At 58.2% G+C, this 20,337-nt stretch overlaps 2 protein-coding genes and 1 pseudogene across 2 annotated transcripts; all 3 read right to left on the bottom strand.

Moving 5' to 3' along the window:
- Positions 1-231: 231 nt before the first annotated feature.
- Positions 232-4,809, bottom strand: LOC139012689 (TP53-regulated inhibitor of apoptosis 1 pseudogene; annotated as a pseudogene).
- An 89-nt stretch (positions 4,810-4,898) lies between these two features.
- Positions 4,899-9,261, bottom strand: NEU1 (neuraminidase 1). The gene is made up of 6 exons (XM_070418888.1): positions 9,023-9,261; positions 8,456-8,648; positions 6,505-6,767; positions 5,823-6,005; positions 5,493-5,715; positions 4,899-5,387 (listed from the first exon to the last, which is right to left on the bottom strand). Exons 1-6 carry the CDS (start codon positions 9,179-9,181, stop codon positions 5,161-5,163), a joined length of 1,248 nt encoding a protein of 415 aa, XP_070274989.1. The 5' UTR covers positions 9,182-9,261; the 3' UTR covers positions 4,899-5,160.
- A 315-nt stretch (positions 9,262-9,576) lies between these two features.
- On the bottom strand, positions 9,577-19,991 carry SLC44A4 (solute carrier family 44 member 4). The gene is made up of 21 exons (XM_070418887.1): positions 19,888-19,991; positions 18,270-18,318; positions 17,964-18,037; positions 17,763-17,841; positions 17,021-17,120; positions 16,821-16,946; positions 16,608-16,668; positions 15,211-15,298; positions 15,052-15,135; positions 14,590-14,825; positions 14,411-14,510; positions 13,752-13,844; positions 13,386-13,488; positions 11,274-11,527; positions 11,043-11,137; positions 10,831-10,934; positions 10,659-10,732; positions 10,448-10,518; positions 10,266-10,357; positions 10,113-10,197; positions 9,577-9,801 (listed from the first exon to the last, which is right to left on the bottom strand). Exons 1-21 carry the CDS (start codon positions 19,919-19,921, stop codon positions 9,680-9,682), a joined length of 2,124 nt encoding a protein of 707 aa, XP_070274988.1. The 5' UTR covers positions 19,922-19,991; the 3' UTR covers positions 9,577-9,679.
- Positions 19,992-20,337: the final 346 nt, after the last annotated feature.

Raw genomic sequence — 20,337 nt, 5'->3', positions numbered from 1 at the left:
GGAGGCAGCCCATCAATGGTTCTCATCATTGATGTTTCTCTCTCTCTCTTCCTCTCTGAAATCAATAAAATAAAAATAAAGGGGGACAGTCAGCATTTGTATGCCTCTCCCGCACAAACCCTGCTCAGGGTAATCCCCAGCCTTGAGGAGGGGAAGCGCCTCTTTACTGAAGAATTCCAGCTAACAAATGAGGACGAAATCATAGAATTGGGAAAGCAATATTTCTTTCTTTCTTTTTTTTGGAAACTAAATATTACAATTTATTCCATCTTCATGATTACAGATATTACGGGGCAGGGTGCATAAACAACGCAAATAAAGCAAATTCCTTTCTCCCCTAACCAGATACAGTGTTTTGGCATTTTCATGATATACAGGTTGATTTAATTCATTGACTTAGCTTGAAAGCTGGCCACAGCAGTAAATCTTTGCAATTTAGGATCTTCCTCCATAGTATACTCCAGAGATCTTAATGACTGAACTAACTATGAACTCTGAAATGGTGTTCGCTCTAGCATTCTTGAGGCTTTCACATCTTAATCTGAGGTCTGACACCTCTTGTTAAGGCCGGAAACTGTTAAAAGCTTCCTGTTGGCTAACCCAGTCCACCATTGAGCATTTTAACAGTTAAGTTACTATAAAAAAATAAAACTGCTCCCAAACATTGACTGAAACAGTCGTGCTGGGGTCCCTTGTCAGAGCATTGGCTCCCCGAGAGGAGAGAGGTCCTAACCAGCTGCTCCCATGAACAGTGACCCCGTACAGCACATCTAATGTCCTTAGAGGCATAACTCAGGGGGTCAGGCAACCATCATTATCCTGACAAGCTGATCAGTCTTTAGATACAAGATCCCAGATGAAGTATGGCAACCATAATCCCAAGAAATCATTCAGTTTTAGCACAGAGAGTTCCTGCAAGATGTCACAGCAAGTGAGAAAGCATCCCAAAGTAAAAAGTGACGGTTCAAAGTGAGAGGAAAACATCTGGAGGAAAATAAGTCCTCATTGAATTGATGGCTATCTTCACAGCCTTAATTGGCAAAATCCAGAGGGCTCACATTTCCTGATTGGAGGAGTCTATTTTCAAGGTGGCTGTCAAGGTCAAGAAGAGCTTTCAGGCTTGTCTCTGCCATGGCCCATGAACTCCAGTCCTTCAGTGGGAATCTCCTTCTCCTTTATTGCTTTCTGAATGCACTGCTGGTAGCGCTTGAAGAAGTCCGGGCACGGTTCCCCGGAGCTTCCCCCTTGAGGAACTTCTCGGCAAACCAGCGATTAAAGCACTGATCATACTCGCGCCTTATGTCGGTGCATCCCTCCTCTACGCCGTTCATCTGGAAATCAGGATTTCACAGCCCCTCATGAAATAACTGATTCAGGCAAAACTCATCTATGGATGAAACTGTCAGCGGGAAGGTGAGGGAGGATCCTCACAAGGAGGGCGGGCCATGGCCATGGGGACCCCAGCCCGCGCTCCTCTCTGCTCGGCTCACCGAGGGGGGCAGCACTTGCCTCCTCAGGGGGCGCCACAGGAAACCACAGCACCTGCCAAGGAATCTTATCCCACAAACGGAATCTGAATCCAATCAAAACCTCAGGTTTGAAGGTGAAAATACAAGGGCTGGAGGAAGAGGTTCAGTGGCACTAGGAGGAGGTAACTGGCAAATGCAGAGTTGGGTGGTCTAGGGGAGAGTGACTGTCTGTTAGATGGTAACACAACAAAAAAGAGGAAGAGGACTACTGCCCGTTAAACTTAGGAGACCTCAACATGCAATGTGTACCCAGCCGGCGTGGCTCAATGGTTGAGTGTAGACCTATGAGCCAGGATTCCTGGGCAGGGCACAAGCTTGGGTTGCGGGCTCAATCCTGGTGCAGGAGGCAACCAATCATGATTCTCTCTCATCAATGGTGTTCCTCTCTCTCTCGCCCTCTCCCTCTCTGAAATCAATAAAAAAATAATGAAAAAAATGCAACGTGTAGATTTTCTTTGGATCCTGATTTGAACAAATCAATTACAAATAAGACATTTTTGAGACATGATGAGACTTGAATATGACTGGTTATTAGAAGACACCACAGTGCTGTTTCCATGTTTTGGGTGTGCAATGGCTTTATGGTTATATACTAACTGTTCTGTTTAAAGAATGGGATGCAGCCCGGCCGGTGTGGCTCAGTGGTTGAGCATTGACCTAGGAACCAGGAGGTCACAGTCTGATTCCCCGTCAGGGCACACGCCCAGGTTGCTGTGTAGGAGGCAGCAGATCAATTATTCTCATCATTGATGTTGCTATCTCTTGCTCCCACTCTGAAATCAATAAAAATATATATATTAAAAAAATAGCCCTAACCGGTTTGGCTCAGGGGATAGAGTGTCAGCCTGCAGACTGAAAGGTCCCAGGTTTGATTCCGGCCAAGGGCATGTACCTTGGTTTCGGGCACATCCCCAGTAGGAGGTGTGCAGGAGGCAGCTGATTGATGTTTCTCTGTCATCGATGTTTCTAACTCTCTATCCCTCTCTCTTCCTCTCTGTAAAAAATCAATAAAATATAAAAGAAAAAAAAAAAGGGATGCAGCCAGGCCGATGTAGCTCAGTGGTTGAGCATCAACCTATGACCCAGGACTCCTGGTCAGGGCACATGCCCAGGTTGCAGGCTCAATCTCCACTGGGGGGTGTGCAAAAAGCAGCAGATCAATGATTCTCATCATTGATGTTTCTATCTCCCTCTCCCTTCGGCTCTGAAAATATTTTTTAAAAAGAATGCGATGTAGCCCTGACCAGTTTGGCTCAGTGGATAGAGCATCGGCTTGCGGACTGAAAGGTCCCAGGTTCGATTCTGGCCAAGGGCATGTACCTTGGTTGCGGGCACATCCCCAGTAGGAGGTGTGCAGGAGGCAGCTGATCGATGTTTCTCTCATATCGATGTTTCTAACTCTCTATCCCTCTCCCTTCCTCTCTGTGAAAAATCAATAAAATACATTAAAAAATTCTACTAAAAAAAATAAAATAAAAAGAATGCGATGCATACCTAAGAACGAAGGGGTGAGTGTCATGAAGTCTGGCATTTGCTTTAAGATACTTCAGCAAAGGAAAGGAACAGAGAGGCATCAGAAGCAGCAGTGTGGCGATACCTTGGTAACTGTTAAAACTAGATGTTTGGTACATGGGGCTCGTTAAGCTATGCACTTTTTTTTTTTAATCCTCACTTGAGGATATTTTTCCATTCATTTTAGAGAGTGGAAGAGAGAGGGGAAGACAGAGAGAAACATCGATTTGAAACACATATACTGGTTGCCTCCTGCACGTGCCTGAACAGGGCCTGGGTGGGGGAGGAGCCTGCAAGCTGGGCATGTGCCCTTGTCCGGAATCAAACTCAGGACCCTTCAGTCCTCAGGCCGATGCTCTATCCACTGAGCCAAACCAGCTAGGGCTAAGCTATTCACTTTTGAGAGTTTTTGAAAATGTGTTTAAATAAAAAATTGAAGTATTACATATTGATCACAAATTCTGGATAAAATATAACAAAATTATACCATGTCTTCACACAGTGCCATTAACCCATCTCTTCCGTCAGGTGGGATAAATGACCCTGACGTTTGCTAGGGCAGCACTTGAAAGTGAAACAGACTTTATTTTTAAAAAATATATTTATTGATTTCAGAGAGGGAGAGCGATAGAAACATCAATGATGAGAATCACTGATCGGCTACCTCCTGCACCCCCCTCACTGGAGGTGGAGCCTGCAACCCGCCTTGTGTCCTGACTGGGAATCGAGCTGTGACCTCCTGGTTCATAGGTCAATGCTCAACCACTGAGCCACGCTGGTCGGGAAAACACTTTTAACTGCAGATGACTGTGACCCTCATCCCTTTATGTGAGAGACACTCTTTTTTAAAGAAATTGATTTGAAAGAGAGGAAAGGAGAGAAACAGATATGAGAAAAACATGGATCGGTTGCCTCCTGCACACGCCTGGACCGGGGATTGAACCCTCAGCCTGGGTATGTGCCCTGACCAGGAATCAAACCCACCACCCTTCCGTGTCCGGGCCAACCAACCGAGCCTCACCGGCCAGGGAGTGCGAGACGTCTTTCCACGTGGCCCAGGTGTCGTGCTTCCCTTCCATGGGGAGGAAAGCGTGGCTCCCACCACCTGCAGCCACCCAGGCGCCTCCCCCAGCACCTGCTAGAGAATGAAGATGCCATCTCTCCCCGAATCTGTTCGTGTTTGTTCCGCCCGGCTGGCCTGGGGCAGGCCTGCCCTCCGCACTGTGGGCCGGCTCCCTGCCTCCCGGAGGAAGGGCCCACTCATCTTAGAAATACCACTTAGCAGGTTCAGTACCTTCCGGGGCCCCTCCGACTGCGCGCTGCCCTGTGAGGGTCAGTGTGCTTCCGGGTGAGAGGGTGTGAAGGGAAAGGAGAGTTGATTTGCCCAAGTCGGATGTTCTCAGGCAGCACCCCCAGCGCCCTCCGCAGAGCTCATTCCCAGCCATGGTGTCTACGAGGGACTGACACGCAGACCAGACCACACATTCCCCTTCACTAAAGCAGTCGCTACAAACATCCTGATGCACAAATAGTCAAGGTTGGTGTGTGTCTAGGCCAGTGATGGCGAACCTATGACATGCGTTGATTTTTTTTGTTAAATGGCATTTAAATATATAAAATAAATATCAAAAATATCTTTGTTTTACTATGGTTGCAAATATCAAAAAATTTCTATATGTGACACGGCACCAGAGTTAAGTTAGGGTTTTTCAAAATGCTGACACGCCGAGCTCAAAAGGTTCGCCATCACTGGTCTAGTCCCTTCCCCTGAAAGCGAGCATCCTGCCCGCCAGGCGCTTCACCAACCCTCTCCACAGCCACCGTCGTACCTCAGAGAGGAAGCGCAGCCTCCCCAAGTCCCTGAGTTCACGTTTATTCAGCCTACAGGCCCAAGGAAGGGCCCAGCAAGGCCCCTGGGGGCAGGAAGGGCAGGGCCAGGCCCAGCGCTATGGAAAGGAAGCCTAATGGAGCAATTTCCCTGTCAAAGAAAACTTGATTTTGCAAAAGGCTGGAGTCTAAAGGAAGGTGGAACTGTCCTTTGGGTGCCCGGCGATCCTCCGCAGGCCACGGTCCTGAGGCCGCTGAGGCCAGGGCCTTCTCGCCGTGGCAAGCGTGCAGCTCAGAGCGTCCCGTACACGCTGACCTTGGCCAGGGAGATGCTCTCTGTGCAGTAGTTCCGGCCTTTCTCATACAGGATGAAGAGCAGGGGGGCCTGGTCCGCCCCGCCCACACCGCCCTCCAGGGCTGCCAGTGAGGAGTAGCCGCTGGGCCCTGGCCAGAGCTGGACTGTCTCTTTCCGCCAAGAGGTACCGTTGCTGAAGCTCCATCGCAGGGTCAAGTTCACTCCTGGGAAGAGCAGCAGAGTCAGGAACGCAGGGTCTCTGCCCAGGCCTTCTCTAGACCACGGGCCCAACCCCGCCCTCCCTCCCCGGCCCGCCGGCAGGCGCTCACGGGACTCCGGGTGGGCTGGGTTGGAGAAGAAGACAATGCCCGAGCTGGTGGCTACCGCTCCTGCCGCAACCACAGGGTCCACCAGTTCAGGGTCGAAGGTCACGTCCCGGGGCCTCAGAGTATCACAGGCGTCGTAGCTGCGGAGGATGATCCGGCAGTGGCAGTGGTAGTTGTTCTGGTTCCGGGCGTTGATGACAACTGAGCCATCTGGGAGCTCATAGGGCTGAGGAGAGAGAACAGGCTCAGGGAGACCCAGGGAGGGGCTGCGCGAGGGGCTGTCCCTGAGCCAAGGCTGGCGGCTGGGAGGGGGCGGAGCCACGGACTCCTGACCTGGCACTCATCAGGGTTGAAGTCATTTTCCCGCTTGGGCTGGCCATAGGGGATGCCGCTGACCCCACTGCCGTAGCGCCAGGAGGCGCCGTGGTCATCGCTGAGGAGGCAGAAGACCCCGTCCCGCTCCAACGTCCCGTGGCCACACACGATGAGCCGGCCTTTCCGTGGCTCTCGCTGTTTCTGTGGGAAAGGGAGTGCGTGTCAGACGGAGGCCCGAGGGGGCTCAGAGGCGGGAAGGGGAACCACCCGGTCCTCAGTGTGGGGACACGTGTTCCCCTTCAGTTCTGTCCTTGCTCGCTGGGGGTCCCCGACGGACCTCAAGCAGCCACTGCTGAATTACGCTCTTTTGCAGAATAAGCTCCTTTGGAACATCCAGGACCAGGGCGGGCCACGGGGGTGGAGCTGGCTCTTCCCCGGGCGTGCTCACTCACCACGCTGCGCCATGGCAGACGTGTGTCCGCCCTAGGAAGGGGTGTTTTTTCTCATTTGCAGCCCTGCTGAGGACCACTGGGTGGGGAGTTCCATCTTCCCACTCCTCCCAGGATGAACCTTTCTTCCAAGGGACCCCACCTAAGACAGAAACTGACTTCGCAGGAACCTCTCCTGGGAAGGAGTCCATGTTGGGGCATCTCCCAGACTCTCCAGCAGGCACCCCCTCCACCCATCCCGGGACGGAGACCTGAATGCCAGAGCCCGGTCCAGGGGCAAACATCTCGGTGCCGATATCCAGGGAGAGGTTCCGGGGTGGGCTCCAGGAGACCCCATCGTCCTTGCTCCACACCAACATGGTGGAGGCCACCTGGCAGCCGGCCTTGTGAGCACAGAGGGAGTAGAAAAGGAACACCACTCCCGTCTCCACATCGCTCACCACGGCCCCCAGGTTCAGCCCGTCAGGGGTCTCCCCATCGTCCACAATGAATGCTGTAGGAGACCACGTGCTGCCTGAAGAAAAAAGAAACAGATGGGACCACATGAAACCGAAAAGCTTCAGCACAGCACAAGAAGCCTCTCTCAAGATGCAGAGGGAGCCCCTGTGCGGAGGACACAGTCACCGATGAGACAGCGGATAAGGGCTGATTTCCAAAATGAGACAACAAGTGCTCGGTCACTGATCATCGGAGATGGAAATTAAAACCACAATGAGGTGCCACCTCACACCTGTCAGAACGGCTATCATCAACAAATCAACAAATGACAATGCTGGCGAGGATGTGGAGAAATGGGAAGCCTAGTGCACTGCTGGTGGGAATGCAGACTGGTGCAGCCACTGTGGAGAACAGTATGGAGTTTCCTCAAAAAATTAAATACTGAACTGCCATTTGACCCAGTGACCCCACTTCTAGGAATATATCCTATGAAACCAGAAACACCACTCAGAAAGAATGTGTGCACCCCTATGTTCATAGCAGCACAATTTACAATAACTGAGATCTGGAAACAGCCCAAGTGCCCATCAGTAGGTGAGTGGGTAAAAAAAGCTGTGGTACATCTACACAATGGAGTACTATGCAGCTGTAAAAAAGAATCTCTTACCCTTTGAGGCAGCATGGAGGGACCTGGAGAGTATCATGCTAAGTCCGTGGTCGACAAACTGTGGCTCGTGAGCCACACGCGGCTCTCTGTCCCCTTGAGTGTGGCTCTTCCACAAAATACCACGTGCCGGTGCGCACGTACAGTGCGATTGAAACTTCGTGGCCCATGCGCAGAAGTCGGTATTTTGTGAAAGAACCACACTCAAGGGGCCAAAGAGCCGCATGTGGCTCGCGAGCCGCAGTTTGCCGACCACTGTGCTAAGTGAAATAAGTCAGTCAGGGAAAGACAAGTATCACAGGATCTCACTCATATGTGGAATCTAATGAACAACATAAACTGACGAATAAAAGGGGCTCAGAGGGATGGAAGCCTGGAACAGTGACGGGTCTCAGAGGGAAGGGAGTGGGGGTGCGGGCAGAGAATAACCACAGACCTTACTGCATAAATGCAAAGCCCATGGAGAGACACTAGTGTGGTGAAGACCTGGGAGGGGTGCGACTAGGTGGAGAGGGGCACTGGGGGGCACTGGGGACACCTGTAATCCCCTCCACAATACATATTTAAAAATTAGGAAAATAACAATGAGAGCTGAAACCCAGGGTGCGCACCCCGCAGGAGCCCTTCCCACCAGGCCCTGTCACCTTCCGCTCCCGCTGAGGACCAAGGCCTTACAAGGGCCGGGGCCCAGACCTGGCTTCCTGGCCTCTTGGAGGGCGCTGCTCCCCTCACTCCGCCTCACTCAGCCGCACACAGCTCCTCCGGCCTCGGACCCTTCCACCCAGGGCCTTCCCCCAGGCTCCCCCCATATTCACACCATTGCATTTAGCCTGCTCATCTGTGGCCCCGGTAGAATATGAGCCCCGCCCGGGCTGGCTTTGCTGTTTTGTTCGTCACTGTGCTCACAGGCCCGCCCACCGTGCCAGGCGCAGTCAGTGCTCGAGGAACGTCTGAAGGCTCACCCCGTGGTGACCCCAACTTCCAGGTCACTGTCCCGAGCGCCTCCTCTGCGCAGGCGCCCTTCCCCCAGGGCCTCGGGCGGTCAGGCCGCCCCCACCACCCCCCCACCAGCGCCGGCTCTGGCCCGGGAGGATGCATACCCTGGTCTACGGACCTCCGCAGGGCGATGAACTTGGCCCCCTCGTCCGACGTGGACATCTTTCTGGCCTCGGCAAAGGCAAGGAGCGTGCCGCGCGGGGTGGCGGCGATGAGCGGGATGCGGAAGGTGTCCACCGCCGCGATGCGCCGCCCGCTCACCCACAGCAGCTGCTCCATGGTCACCAGCGGCTGGACCTGCGGGCGGAGAAGGGGCAACGCGCGCACACGTGACGGGTCAGGACGGCGGGCAGCGGCTCAGTCAGGTCCCCCGGGAGAGGCAGCTGTGGGGTCGCGCGGGGGGCGGGTCCCAGAACCAGGGTGGGAGCCCCGGGAGAGGTCGGAGGGCAGGGGGCTCGGAGCGGGGGACGGGCTGCGAGGGGAGAGGCGCCCTCGGAGAAGAGGGGCCTCTGAAGGGGAAGGAGCGCGAATGCGGAGGGCGAGGGCCTGAAGGCGGAGGGGCTGTGAGCGGACGGAGGGGCGGGGGGAGGGCAGTCCCCCGGGCACCGCCGGGCGTGGGCCGCTCGCGGGGTCGGGGTCGGGGTCGGGGTGGGCGGTGCAGGGCTGCTCACCAGCCTGAAGTCGTTCTCGTCCCCCGCGGTCACTGCTGCGGACAACAGCAGCGGGAAGATCGCGGCAAATACCTGAACCCCACAGACTCTCCCGAACGCCGGCCTCCGCGGTCCCTCGGGGCCGCCCAGGAGCACCGCGCCGGGCCGCTCGACTATCATTTCTCCCCGTGATGGCGCGCCCCCGGCCCCCGGCCCCCAGGACTAAACCCGGGCTGGAGTCAGTCAGCTGACCCTGGCCCTTTAAGCACTCAGGTGTCACCTCCCGTCCCGCCCCCACCCGCCGCTCCGCCGCGCTTCTGAGACTCTAATTGGCCCCAAACACTCGGACTCTTCACGTGACCCGTCAGCGCCTCTGAGCTAGCCCTCCTATTGGCTCCCTTTGAAGCGCCGCAGCTCGTGACCCGGGCGGGAATGAGGAAGGGCCGGGATGACTCCTCAGAGCCTTTTGATTGGTCGCAGCCGCTGGGGCGCGACATGGGGGCGGGCCTACTTTAAAGTGCGGGGCGGGAGGACCGGGTCTCATTGTCCAGAACGGAAGGAGAGCAGTACCAGGCTTCTTGCGAAAACAAATATGTCAATCTTTAATAGCATCTTTTTACTACAAAATCAGGACCTGAGCGGAGGGGAGGCCGGGAGGCTGCGCGGGGCGGCGCCGGCTCAGGGCTTCTTCCCTTTGCCCCCCGGGGGCGCGGCGTTCTTCTTGCCGAGAATCTGCAGGAGCGCCTTGGACATGAAGTAGGGCCGGGCCGCGGAGCCGTCGTTGCGCTCCAGGTCTTCCACTGCGCCGCGAGCAGGCATTAGCGGGCGGGGCGCAGGTTTGGGACTCGCAGGGGGGGCCATGCAACCCCGCCCCCATTTGTCAGCTGGGACCATGACAGCACATCCCTCTCCTTGGTCAGGTTCGGGGGGCCGCACGCCCCCTGCGCGGAGCGGCGCCGGCAAGACCGGAGCCTGAGAGGCGCCCACCGCCCGGTGCGGGGACCTCGCTCCCCACACCTCCCCGGGGTTTCCGGGGACGACAGGTCTCTCCCCGGGAGCTCCCCCTCCCACCAGCCGGCACCGCGCGCGGGGCAGGGGCGGGCGCACTCACGGAAGCAGAGGAAGAGCGTGTCCACGCACATGCCGAAGACGCTGAAGAAGCCGCTGGCGACGAAGTGGGCCCCCAGGACGGCGATCTGCGGGGCGCGGCCTGTTAGCTTTTCTCTGGGGCGCTAGGGGGTGCGGCCGGGAGGGGGCCACTCACCATGATGGGCAGCCAGTAGTAGTTGAGGGGGCGGCTCTCCAAGTCTTGGCCCAGCCCCAGGCGACCCGTGAAGAGGAAGAAGGACAGGACCCCTGTGGGATGGCGGCGTCACCGGGGCCAGCTCGCCGCTCCCCGCCCCGCCCGCCCGCCCGCCCGGTGCTGGCGGCTCGGCCGGTCCTTACCGACACCTCCCACCACCAGCAGCTTCCCGAAGAGCAGCAGCAGGTCCGTAACCTTGTCCAGGACCACCACCCTGCGCGGGGAGAGGCCATGGACGGGGCTGCCTCCCTTGCGGGCAGGCATTGGCCAGGGGTCACCCCGCGGGGCGCAGGCCTCTACGCAAAGTGCCCCCCCGCAGCCCAGGCGCGCGGAGACCTCGAGGGGCAGCCTGACCTGACCACGTTCCGCATGAGCAGCATGAAGGCGTCTCTGGCGGAGACGCAGAAATTCTTCCCGTAGATGGCGATCTGGGTGGGAGGGGAAGGTCGGGGTCACCCGGGGGCTCCGCTGGGCCGGGCGGGGCGGCCGCGGGGCCAGGAGCCGGGCCTGCGTGCACTGGGCTCACCATGATGTACGCGTTGCGGTTCAGGAACTTGATGAACTTCTCCAGGCACCAGAGGCAGCACTTGAAGCAGCACATGATGCAGCGGGCCACGGGGTTCTGGGCGACTGGGGGCCAGCAACTCGGGTGTCAGGACCCGGACACAGGGCCTGAGAGCCTCTCCCCAGGGACCCAGCTGCTCAGCCGGGCCTCCCCAGCCCCTGACCTCTGCTCACCTCTCAGCTTGTGGTCAATGTACTCCAAGATGACCCGCGCTATCTGCACCAGGGTCAGGATGAGGGCCCCAAAGGCCAGCGACCCGATGTGATAACTGCCCAGGGAGGAGGCAGTCAGAGGCGGCCAGGACCCCTGGACTCCCGGGCTCCCAACCCGCCCCGCCCAGGCTGCCCGGCCCCAGGCGGCCCCAGGCTGACCCTGGCCCCAGGCTTCCCCAGCCCCAGGCTTACCGCAGCGTGCGGAGGAAGGCTGCGCCCAGGGGAAAGGTGGGGATATCCCGGGGCTTGTGGAAGGCCCAGTAGAAGGAGGCAAAGGCCCCAGCCAGGACACACTGGCCCAGAGCCAGGACCCAGTTGAGGGTCCAGAATAGCCCCAGGACCCCGTAGATTTGCAAGTTGAAGAGAGATCGCTGCACCAGGCCTGTGGACAAGTAGCCCTGGAAGACGCACATCAGTCCGGGGCACGAGGAGTTCGTGGGCTGAGCCTGGGGAGCACAGACAGGTCCATCCCCAGCCAGCGCCCGCCACTCCCAGAGTGGAAAGAAGCAAAGCCTCCCAGCTGGGGAAGGGGCTCCCTCCGGGAGATTCACCGCCAGGTCCCAAGTGGGTTGATCTCGCCTATTGTGTGAGCATAAATCTCTTACCGTCTCTGGGTGAGCACAGGAGCTCTTAGGAGCTCCCAGGCCTCGTGGTGTGGGCCAGGCCTTAATGGTGTGTGGGGAGCCCTGGGGCCAAGGCCTGGCCAGGCCCTCGACCAGCTGTTCCCTCCCAGAGCAGCCTCTGCAACTTCAACCAAAATGCTTTCCAGCAAAATTGAGACTGTGTGTCTGATGACATTAAGGAATTATTGTTAATCTTGTTGGGTTTGATAATGGTTATAGTGGCTATGCTTTTTAAAAGTCTTATCTGTTGCCGAAACCGGTTTGGCTCAGTGGATAGAGCGTTGGCCTGCGGACTGAAGGGTCCTGGGTTCGATTCCGGTCGGGGGCATGTGCCTGGGTTGCGGGCACATCCCCGGTAGGAGATGTGCAGGAGGCAGCTGATCGATGTTTCTCTCTCATCCATGTTTCTAGCTCTCTATCTCTCTCCCTTCCTCTCTGTAGAAAATCAGTGAAATATTTAAAAAAAATAAAAAAATAAAAAAAAAAATAAAAGTCTTATCTGTTGCCCTGGCCGGTTTGGCCCAATGGTCAGAGCATAGGCCCTCGGACTGAAGGGTCCCAGGTTTGATTCTGTCAAGGGCACATGCCCGTGTTGCAGGCTCGATCCCCAGTAGGTGGCATGTGGGAGGCAGCCGATGGATGTTTCTCTCTCTCTCCCTGTCCCTTCCTCCCTGAAATCAATAAAAAATATATTTCTAAAAAGTCCTTATCTGTTGAGATCCATTCTGATGTGTTTACAAGTGAAATGGTATGACGTCCAAATTTCCCTTAAACTCTAGAAAAATATTTTCACTTAGGGGTGGGGGTTGGGTGAGATGGATGAAAAGAGAAAGTCGAAGGTGTGGGATCTGGGTATGGGAATTCTCTACTTAGCGTGTTTGAGAAATTTCCATAACAAGTGAAAAGCATAGAAATAAAAAACAACCCTTCCCAGCCAATGTGACAGCCTTGATAATTGCTGGGCCGAGTGCGTCAGACATTTTATAATAAAATGAACCACTTTCCATGTGTGTGCCTGCGGGTGGTGTCCGTCTCCACGGCCAGGTCCTGAGCCGGCTGAAGCAAGCTCGGTCATCTGGGGCTTTGCACAGCTTGGCACACAGGATCCTTCGCAAACGGACGCAAACCTCCCTCCCCTTTAGAGTGGGGGCCAATGCCTGTGGGCAGAGCCCGTCCCGCTCAGAGCAGGTGGCCACAGGAAAGCTTTGAGGACAGTCAATTCCCAGAGGTCCAGGCCACCCCTTGGGAATCTCAGGGGCGGGGTGTGTGTTTGAGGGGGGGGCTGGCAGCTTCTCTCCCAGACCCCGCAGGGCAGGGCAGGGTGGCTCACCTGCCTATTGCCTAGGGCAGTGTGTTCCCAGGGAGGAAGATAAAAAAACTAAACAAAACCCATGCTATCAGCGCTAATCAGGTGCTGGGCTTTGTACTAAGCACTTCTGTGCCCAAAGTCATGGCCTGGTCTGGCTCGCCCTGAGAGCCGGGTACTATGAGGGTATTACGATTAGCTCCACTTTACAGAGCGGACTGGCTCCCTTTAGGGCTCTGCCGGGACCTGTTGTGTGACCTTGAGAGAGGCTCTTTCCTCTCTAGTGCTCGGTTTCCCCTGCACAAGGAGGCATTCGGCCCTAAGGTACCCTCAGCCCTTCTGGTGCCCCTCCACGTTCACCCCCAATCCCCTCACCATGGGGTCGCACGATGCGTTCACTGGCACGGCCTCACAGCTGGGGAAGCTGGCATTGGGTGCCCAGAAGACATACTGAGGTTGTCCTGAGGTGGCCAGGTACCCAGAGGGAAGTCAAGGAAAGCATGGCCACACGGGGTCTCTGTGGCCCCTCCACAGGGCCTTCCCAGGTGCTGGTGCCGGATGCTCCCTGGCCCGAGGCCGGACTTCTGCCCGGGCTCGCTCTCCCCGCTGTCCCCGGGCCACTGTGCATGCCCAGAGGGACGGGCGCCTCCCCAGCACGCAGGTACTGAGTGGGCAAGTCCTGCCCTTCCTGCCCTCCGCCCCACGGACACCAGGAGGGCTGGCTGTGTGGGCAAAGGATACAGGGCAGTCATGGCCCAGTAGGCAATGCAGATGAGCAGGAGGACAAAGGTGACCAGCGGGTAGAACATAGTGGACATCATCTGTCCCACGGCCCTGCAGGGAGTGAGCACTGTCCACCAGCAGGCCCCCGCCGCACCTCTGCCCCAGGGCCTGCTCCTCCGCGGGGGCTGGGCACACCTAGGAGCTCCCTGAGGGACCGGAAGTCAGTGAATCTGGCTCAGGGGCCCTTAGAGGAAGTGAGTCTCAGAGCAGCCCCCTGGACAGCGTCAGGGAAAGTAAGGCCAGGGAGTCCTCAAAGTGGTGTGTTGACCAACCTGGCAGGTAGGTCTTGGTGGGGAGCAAGCTGCTGCTTCTCCACCCTGCCTGGGTTCCCACCGTCCCACCCACCCACCATCACCATGGCAACAGTGACTGCCAGGACAGCCCTTCTGGAGGGCTGCTTCATGCTGAGACACACTCACTTCATCCTCAGGGCACCCTACAAGGTAGGTGTGCTCTTACCCCCACTTCACAGATGGGTAAACAGAGGCTCAGAAAGGCTGTCACAGCAGTATTAACCACTGCACTATTCTGCCCTTCTCCTGCAGGGCTCCCGCACCTGCCCAGCCGCCCACCGGCCCACCCTGCCCTCTGCCCGCCTCTCTCGGGTAGGCCCTGACTTGCTGGCCTCCTTCAGGAGGGCGATGGCGATGCGGATCCGCTGCCGCAGGAAGATGAGCATGAGCAGCAGGAGGCCTTCAAGCACAGCCAGCACGATCACTGAGGGTGGACAGGGCAGAGGCGGTCAGGGCCAGGGCAGCGCTTTGGCAGTTGGCATTTGGAGGGGCGGGGTACTCACGGGCCGCCAGCCAGGTCTCCTGAACACTGCGGTAGGCGCTGAGGTTGGTGGTGAAGCCCAGCTGGGTGATGGAGGCACCCTGGTCCCGTAGCACCCGGTACTCCTTCCAGCAGTGGTAGATGCCATATGCCAGCACCCCCAGCACCCCTAGGATCAGGACCAGCACCAGGGGCCCGGCCACCAGGCGAAGCAGCAGGAGAAACAGCAGGCTCAGGACCAGAGCCACGCCCAGGGCACTGTAGGCAGGAGGAGGTAGGTGAGGGTCACCCCTGGCCCCCAAATGCCTTTCCTCACACCCCTACAGTCTTCAGATTAGACCTCCTTTCTATTATAAATCCTGTTGGGCTTGGGGTCCATTCTGAGCTCTGGCTCCTCCTCCCTAGTCTAAAGACTCAGTGTCAGACACTGGGCTGGAGGATGCGGATCAGGGAGGGAGAATGGAAGGAGAATTTGGTGACTCACACAAGAATCCAGTACCAGGACTGGGCTAAGTCTTCAAAGATCTTAACGCTGATGTCTCGGGCATTGAAGCTGTCCAGAAGACCACTAGGGAGAGACAGAGTCGGATGGGCTGCGGTTGGAAGGGCAGAGGGGCAGAGCTGTAGAGACAGCGGTACCCACCTGATCCCCTGGTTGATGGAGGTGTTGCCAGAGATCCCTGGGAACGCGACCTGTGTACTATTGGGGTATGGAACACAGCGCCCCAGAGCTGGAGGGAGAGAACAGCTACTGGGGGGCGGGCGCAGAGCTTTGCCTTGAAAGTCTCTGGCCGCACCTCAGCCACAGCCCTGGGGGCGGGGGGGGTGGGCAGGAGAGACGGTCGGCTCCCTCTGAGAGTGGTTCTTGATTCCACAGCAAAGAGCAAAAAGCTCTGTTGCGGAGCCCAGGCCACACTGCCTTCACTCTATGTCCCGGCCTCACACCCTCCGTTGCTCTGGGCTGGCTCTTAGGAAACCTCCACTCCCCACCTTGCGTCCATCAGCCAGGGAGCCAGGCACAGCGTGGGCAGCGTCATCCCAGGGCCCGAGCCACTCTGCTGCTCAGGCTCCTCCGAGGCTCGAGGCTCGGCCCTGACCCTGCTCACCTCACAGCCAGGCTTCAGGCCTCCCGAGCCGTCGCTCTTGCTGCGCCCCTTTCCCCGTCGGGCTCCATCCTCGCCTCACCTTGCCTCCTGCAGGAGGCTTGTGCCTTCTCCTGTGGCACCGATTACATGCCCACATTTGTCGTCACCCTTACCGCTTTGCCAGGTAAACCTGCTTTGGCACTGACATTCTCAAGAGCAAATAAGTCTCAAGAGGTTGAGCAATTAGCCCAAGACCACACAGCTGGAAAGTGCTGGAACTTAAGTCCAGCTCTGACTTTGGAGCATTCATTTGAGGTACTTCCTATTGTATTTATGGTGAGAACTGGGTATCTTTTCTCATGCTATAATTTAAATATTTTTTCTTTAAAAAATAACATTGACTGCCCCGGCCGGTGTGGCTTGATTGGTTGAGCATCGTCCAGTATACTGAAAGGTCACTGGTTCAATTCCTGGTCAGCACACATACCTGGGTTTTGGGCTCGATCCCCCGTAGGGGGCATGCAGGAGGCAGCTGATGGATGTCTCTCACATTAATGTTTCTCTCTTTCTCCCTTCCCTTCCTCTCTCTCTCAAAGTCAATTAAAAAGTCATAAAATAATTTAGTTCTTTAAAGAAAGATTTACTATTGGAAAGAAGAGCATACAGAATTAAAATTAGTCACCTGCCACCCCACCGCCAGCCATAGTCACCTGTAGCATTTGGGTGAACTTCTGGTCTGTCTTCTATGCACGCACCTAAATGTTTCCACGCACCCTCTGAACCTCCCACCAGCACGCAGCTCCACGGGCAGCTGCACTTCCTGCGGCCAGCCACACCCTGCGCCCAGGTGCCGGGAACTGTGCTGTCCTGGTGTGACTTCACGGTCTCTGGCCTGGCTTCCTCATTTGAGCAATAAAAGTATAGGCTACCTGACCGAGGGGACGTGTGCTCTCACCTGGAGTGGAGGGGAGGAGGAAGCTGGGGCAGAGGTCTCGTTCCAGGCTTTGGAGTACTGGCTGGGGGTGGGGGGAGGGACAGACACCAGTCACAGCAGGATGGAGTGCCCCCCTCCCCTGCGCTACCACCCCAGTCATCTTCCCAACTCCCCCTGCACCCCACCCATGCAGCCCCTCCTTGATGACAGCGATGACATTGGGGCAGCACTCACCATGTCCCAGGGCACCCCTGGCCGACAGACAGTCCGGTTTGCAGCATAGAAGACCTCCCCGACCGTCAGTGAGAGCTCACCCTGACTCACGACCCAGGGGGCCGCTGGACAGGAGGACACACACACCTGGGGCAGAGGGCGTGCTGTGGGGTTCTTTCCAGACCTGGGGTGATCTGGGCAGAGGCAGGCCCCAGGCTGACCTGGGGTGTGGGGCACTGCAGGCCGTGCTCAGCGACCGCGAGGATGTTGGTGGCCAGGACGCAGCTGAAGATGTTGAAGTATAGGAGATAGGGTTTGTCTCTGCAGGAGGGAGGACGTGCATGTGTCAGGGCCTGGCCAGGTGTAGGGGCAGGAGGGACGGCCGGGCCTCGCCTCCAGGCTGCACACCTAGCTCCTGGCCTCAGTCCAGCTGGAGGTATGAGAGGCCGAAAGATCTCCAGAGTCATTCAGCGCCGCACATGGTTCAGAGAGCTGAGCAAATCCATGCTCGAGAACGGTTAAGAGCATGAACTCTGGAGCCCAATCACCACCCAGCTTTATGACCTTGAGCAAGTCCCTCTACTGCTCACAGTCTCAGCCCCATCGTGGAAACTAACAGTGCCCGCCAGCCTGGAACAGACGAACGCCATGTAAATGCCGGAGGTTTGGTTGTCGATGGGCCACTTCCTGCCTATGAGGACCTACGGCACCGCTGCGGGGGTCACCCCTGCGTTTCAGATGAGGCCGAGCACCTTGAAGGCCACACGGCCAGGACCCAGGTGGGGAGCCCAAGGCCATTTCCAAAGTCTAAAGCCTGTGCCCCTGACCCTGGCTCTACATCGCCTCGCAATTGGGGGGGCCTCCTAAGCCAGCTGCCTGCAGGGGAGCCTGCTCAATGTGGCTGAGGGGGGTCCCCGGCCCATCCCCACCCTCCCTTCCCTCTGGCCCCGCTGGTGTACTCACTTGTTGGCCCCCATGCCGCAGTAGGCCCCGGTGGAGTTCCTGGGGTAGAGGACTTGCCGGGGGTCTCCATACACCCACGCTGGACACAGACAGAGAGTCACCGGAAGGGGTGGCAGGGACATCGTGGGGAGCAGCATGGGAACCGTCTCTCCCTGGCCACTGCCCCCAGCCTCCACCCGCCTTGCGCAGCGGGAAACTCACCCACGATGCCCAGCGCAGTGTAGCCCAGGAGGAAGAGAAGGAAGAGGACACAGCAGATGACATCGGTGCAGCCCCTGCGGGAAGGCCTGCTGAGCGGGCGCTGGGCCTGGGCGGCCCTCTGGTGGGCGAGCTTCCTCTGCAGCCACCAGGACACACAGCTGCCCTGCTCAGCTGGTTTCCTGAACGGCACCGAGCCGCGGCCCCTCCACGGCAGCGCCCACTCTCCGGGCACAAGCTTCTCACCAGTTTCTCAGCAAGTTCCCGGCAGAGGCAAGGCCCCTGCCCCAGCGAGTTCCCAGCGCTCACCTGCTCTTGATGGGGCCTCGGAAGGAAGGGTCGTGTTTGACTGGCTTCCCTGCGGGCAGTGGGGAGCAGTGTGGAGAGCGAGGCACTCAGAGGACGCGCTCCCCACTTCCTGTCCCCACCAAGGGAAGTGGACGGGGCAGGGCTGGCAGGAGGGGGAATGGGAGGGCAGGAAAGGTAGGCTCCAGGCCCGCCAGCAGGTCTGCTGCTCTGCTGCTCACCGTGAACCCCCAGGTGGCCTTGGGGGGAGGGGGGCCCTTACGGGTCATTTCCAGGACAGTAACTTCCACTCTTGCCTCCACCCTGGCCCTTTCTCCTTCGCCCCCCCAGGGAGGTGGACTCTGTGTCCACTCTTCCAGTGGCCCTCATGCTGCCATCCCGTCCCCTCCCCTCCCAGGCGGCACAGGTGGAGCCCACAGGGAGCTCACACCCCTCTCCCAGCTGCCGCAGACCCCTACGCTGGCCCCCAGAGCCACAGGCCTCAACTCCCGCAGGGCCTGGGGAGGGCGGGCGGGCAGGAGCTCCCTGCACACCCCTCCCCAAGGGCCTGTCTCCCGGCCACTGCCAGTCGCTGGGCAAGCAATCCAAGCAGGGTGACACCTGAGCTTGGCGGTTGAGATTGTGGCTGCGTCCTGTTCCTGGTCCTCCCTGAGTACACAGGGAGGAAGCGGGCCAGGACCAGGGTCCCTTGTGGGCGCCGAGGAGGGAGGGCAGAGGGCTGGGCAGTGTGGGAAGAGGTGGGGTCCGTGCTCTGCAGGTGCTGGACTCTGTCCCTGCACGGCTCTTGGGCATGAGATCAATGATTGACGCAAAGCTGCTCCAGGAAGTCCTCCTGCCCTTCCTGGCCCCCTGAGACCCAGGTCTCCCCTCTGGGAGTCCCCTTCCCTCCAGAACAGGGGCTCAGCCCCCCAGCCCCAAGGGACTGTCAGGCAGGCTCCCAGCCCCTACTGCTCACAGGGATCCCCCGTCCCTCTCCCTCACACCTCCCCACCCCTAACCCTCAGGTCCTGGGACGGCTCCCAGCCCCCACTGCTCACAGATTCTGGACAGACACAAGCTTCTTGCTCCATCTCCCCTCAGACTTTACCCTTCACGGGGACCCCAGGAGGCCACGCCTCTATTCTTCAAGGTACCAGTAGACTCGGAGACAGGCTCAGCCCCCCATAAAGACCCTGAGCCCCAACTCCTCACTGGGGCCCCAGCACTGCTCAGCGATCCCGTGGGAAAACCCCCAGCGCCCTCCCCTCAGCCCAGGTCCAGGCTGACCCTCCCGGGGACCCAGCCTTCTGCTGGTTGGGCCTCACCTGGCAGCGGGAGGCTCCACAGCCCGCACCCCAGCCCCTGCTCAGGACCACACCCTACTCCTTCCATTCAGGCTCTCTTCCTTCCCAGGGCCCTGGCCCCAGGGATCAGCGTCTGGGCCTGAACCCCTGGTCCCAGGGGCTAAATAAAGCCCCAGACCCCAGCTCACTCCCCAGGTTTCCTTAGCAACAGCCCCCAGCCCCTGCACCCCATCCTCCTCCCAGGACCGGGCTCTGCCTTCTTCCATGAGCTCCCCCAGCGCCGCTCCCCAGGCCCGCCCGTGGCCCAGCCAGGTCTCCCTCCCTCGCAGGGTCCTCACCGTAGGCCTCCTCCCCAGCCGGCTTTCCCCCCATGTTCAGTGTCTCCGGTGTGAGGTGTGAGGAGTGATTGGAGCCGGGAGACCTGGCAACTCACCTGCCGCTGCCCCGCCCTCCCACGTCACAGCCCCACCTCCGCCTGTGGTCCCCGACACACTCTAGTTCCTCCTCAAAGTGCAAAGGGAGGAGGGCGAGGCGGGAAGGCCCAGCCAGGGCCAGGGCCCGTGACCTGAGGGACCTGGAATGCTCCAAGAATCCCTGTAACCCTGCAAACCACCTCCACCCATGCCCTCCAGCCAAGGCGGTCATTTGCCTTTTAGGCCTTGACTAGCCCCTGCCCTCAGGGTCCTCCCCTCCCCTCCCCACCCCTCCCCTCCCCGGGGCAGCTGTGCACAACAGTCCGGTGCTTCCTCCTGGCTCTGCCCTTGGACCTACATTCCCTGTGTGCTCTG

This window comes from Myotis yumanensis, unplaced genomic scaffold (assembly GCF_028538775.1).
Source record: "Myotis yumanensis isolate MYYU_CA2020_CCGP unplaced genomic scaffold, mMyoYum1.0.hap1 SCAF_6, whole genome shotgun sequence".
Classification (NCBI taxonomy): Eukaryota; Metazoa; Chordata; class Mammalia; order Chiroptera; family Vespertilionidae; genus Myotis; species Myotis yumanensis.
Note: the sequence above shows the minus strand (reverse complement) of the source record. Positions and strands in the feature narration are given on the sequence as shown.

Excerpts from the sequence above, each read along its gene's own strand:
- NEU1 (XM_070418888.1), bottom strand. The coding sequence starts at position 9,181 with ATGATAGTCGAGCGGCCCGGCGCGGTGCTCCTGGGCGGCCCCGAGGGA. Across the intron at positions 6,768-8,455 it reads GCGGAGGTCCGTAGACCAGG|GCAGCACGTGGTCTCCTACA; the intron begins GTATGCATCCTC and ends TTTTTTCTTCAG. Across the intron at positions 5,716-5,822 it reads TCAACCCTGATGAGTGCCAG|CCCTATGAGCTCCCAGATGG; the intron begins GTCAGGAGTCCG and ends CTCTCTCCTCAG.
- SLC44A4 (XM_070418887.1), bottom strand. The coding sequence starts at position 19,921 with ATGGGGGGAAAGCCGGCTGGGGAGGAGGCCTACG. Across the intron at positions 10,358-10,447 it reads GCTGGTGGTGGGAGGTGTCG|GGGTCCTGTCCTTCTTCCTC; the intron begins GTAAGGACCGGC and ends GCCATCCCACAG. Across the intron at positions 10,198-10,265 it reads ACTACTGGCTGCCCATCATG|ATCGCCGTCCTGGGGGCCCA; the intron begins GTGAGTGGCCCC and ends CGCGCCCCGCAG.